Below are 2,491 nucleotides of genomic sequence, written 5' to 3'. Positions count from 1 at the left end.
CCACAAGGTGGAGGTACACAGGGTTCAAAAGTAGCTGGCAAAATTTGTCTAAAATATACATTTAGCAGCATTTTTGCCAGTTGTTCTGGGAGGTGGGAATTTCCCACTTACAAGTCGTAAATTTAAACTGGAATGCCCATCAGTGGGAATTTTCTGTGTGAATGTGGGACAGTTCAAAATTCAAGATGGCAGCTACTCAACAGTGAGTAAAAACTCTCTTACTTTTTCTTTTAACAGTAGTTCTGTATTATTTATTTCACATTTAGTCAGTTGTACACATTGTACTTTTCAGTTTAAAAAAAGGACATTTAAAAGCTGTTTCTATGCATAAAACACCACGTAGAGTTCAGTTATAGTTCGTCGGCGGTGCTCAGCCGTAACAAAGAGACGAGGGACTGTTTAGTCAAAGTAAAACAAAAAACACCAACATGTTTTACAACTGGTGCTTTGAGGGGCCACTGTAAAAAATGAGTTTGACTCTCTGGCTTTTAACCTAACAGGTAGTTTACAAACAGTCTGATACTCACTGCAGCGTTCAGCGCTTGGTCCAAGTCTTCAATGATGTCAGCTTCGTCCTCCAGTCCAACCGAAAGACGGATCAGCGTRTCACTGATCCCCAGAGTGGCCCTCTCATTTTCTGGCACTGAGGCGTGGGTCATGATGGCTCTGGATTAAAATAAAAGACTTGTGTATATATRAAAAACATCACAAGGCCTGGAAGTTGAGTCTGAGAGCAAATTATGTTTTGACCTCTGCTGCCCTCTTGTGGTATGTCCAAGTTATAGCATAATGGGAATAATAAAATCTTTAGRGATACTTACGGATGTTCTGCTAAACTTTCATAGCCGCCAAGACTTTCTGCTACAGCAAACATCTAAAACGAGACAAAGAACAAGTGAAATATGATGAAATAATGAAAAAACTGCGTGGAGCTGATTTATTAGTTTGTTTTCTTTCATGTGGCTTTTTAATTTTGGATATCCAGTCCAGTTAATTACCAGATATTAAAAAAAGCATCAGATTTCAGTAAAAATAAGGAAGAAGATTTTTAAGACAAATAAAATAAATTACTTTAAGGCTGCTGAGGAAGGTGTTGGCATGCTCCAGTTTGCCCTTGATGTAGAAGGTGATCATCCCCGGACAGCCGGTGCATTGTCTCTTCATTAACTCGTACTGAGGGTGGGAGGGCAGGCCTACATGGAGAGGAGAAACACGACACATAAAACTAAAACAGACAGCTGCAGGTGATCATTAGACAACAAGAGAGAGAGAGAGACGATGCTTATTTGGGGGATAAGGGACGTCTGAGTCAAATTTTACAACATGAAGCACTCCAAGAACTGTTACACACCTTGCCTATAGAGTTATAAAAACAGGACATTTACAGACTAACAGGACACACTTTAAACAAGTGCAGCTGCAACACCGACAACAACCAAAACACAAATCTATGGAGTAACACCATCACAAAGGCTCGTTTTAATTGATATGTGAGAGCCAGCAGTTGTGAATAATTATCAAACTTATAGCAGGCTGTAAGGAGAGAAAGGTCAGAGTCATGCTGTTTCCTGGCATCAACATCAGAGTGAATTAAAGCGACAAGCGCCGATTATTTAATTGCACGGTTAAAGGTTAACAGGATTATATGTGAGAAGATGAAAAGGTCTTTTGTTTCGACGAGGCGGCTCTTTAATGCGATGATAAGAGAGCAACAAAAACGTGAGTTTACCCGGGAAGAGGACACGCTCCACTCGAGGATCTGCCTCTAGGAACTTAGCTGCAGCCATGGCATTCTTAAAGTGCTGCTCCATGCGCAAACGTAGCGTCTTCAGGCCGCGGTTACACAAGTAGCAATCAAAGGGAGAGGGTACAGCTCCGAGGGCTGAAGAGAAAAATAAATAGAGGTTATAATCAACAGAAACCTGAAGAATCCCCTCCAACTGAAAAGGTTTATTTTGGTTAAAGGGATCTCTGACTACTTTGCATGTATATTCCTTAATATATCATTTCTCTATTCTACTAATAGTTGTCTGACACGTGAAAACATCTGCTTACTTAAATTGTATACATTTTTTCTTTGAACCACGTTGCCTTTTTATTRCTGAAGCAATGCATTCTGGGGATGATGATAGGTTACAGTTGATACTAAAACACAAACGTCTAGGCTAAAAARCTTCAATGTGTGACCAAGTTATGAATTAGTTTATATGCTATGCWCAATAAATGGGCTGAAAAATGGGTTTGCAGTAACATGATTTTCAGCATTGGTTCTGGAGCTAAACGCCATATTTATTAGGTCCAGAGCTAATGTACTTTAAATATTAGCTCAGGAGCTAACGTCCTATACTGTACATACTGTATTAGCTCAGAAGCTAATGCCTTACTTTTTAGCTCTGAAGCTAATGCCTTACTTTTTAGCTCTGAAGCTAATGCCTTACTTTTTAGCTCTGAAGCTAATGCCTTACTTTTTAGCTCTGAAGCTAATGCCTTA

At 39.6% G+C, this 2,491-nt stretch overlaps 1 protein-coding gene across 1 annotated transcript in view; it reads right to left on the bottom strand.

Annotated features, from left to right (window-relative positions):
- cth (cystathionase (cystathionine gamma-lyase)) overlaps window positions 1-2,491 on the bottom strand; it is an 11,395-nt gene that overhangs the window by 3,440 nt on the left and 5,464 nt on the right. The window contains exons 8-11 of the mRNA XM_014000078.1: window positions 1,730-1,882; window positions 1,072-1,193; window positions 822-874; window positions 528-666 (exon numbers count right to left, since the gene is read on the bottom strand). Coding sequence (XP_013855532.1) covers window positions 528-666; window positions 822-874; window positions 1,072-1,193; window positions 1,730-1,882 — 467 coding nt within the window. The remainder of the gene's footprint in view (window positions 1-527; window positions 667-821; window positions 875-1,071; window positions 1,194-1,729; window positions 1,883-2,491) is intronic.

The sequence above is a fragment of the Austrofundulus limnaeus genome, unplaced genomic scaffold (assembly GCF_001266775.1).
Source record: "Austrofundulus limnaeus strain Quisiro unplaced genomic scaffold, Austrofundulus_limnaeus-1.0 Scaffold2678, whole genome shotgun sequence".
Lineage (NCBI taxonomy): Eukaryota > Metazoa > Chordata > Actinopteri > Cyprinodontiformes > Rivulidae > Austrofundulus > Austrofundulus limnaeus.
The sequence above is the reverse complement of the archived record's forward strand: the minus strand, read 5'-3'. Positions and strand labels throughout refer to the sequence as shown.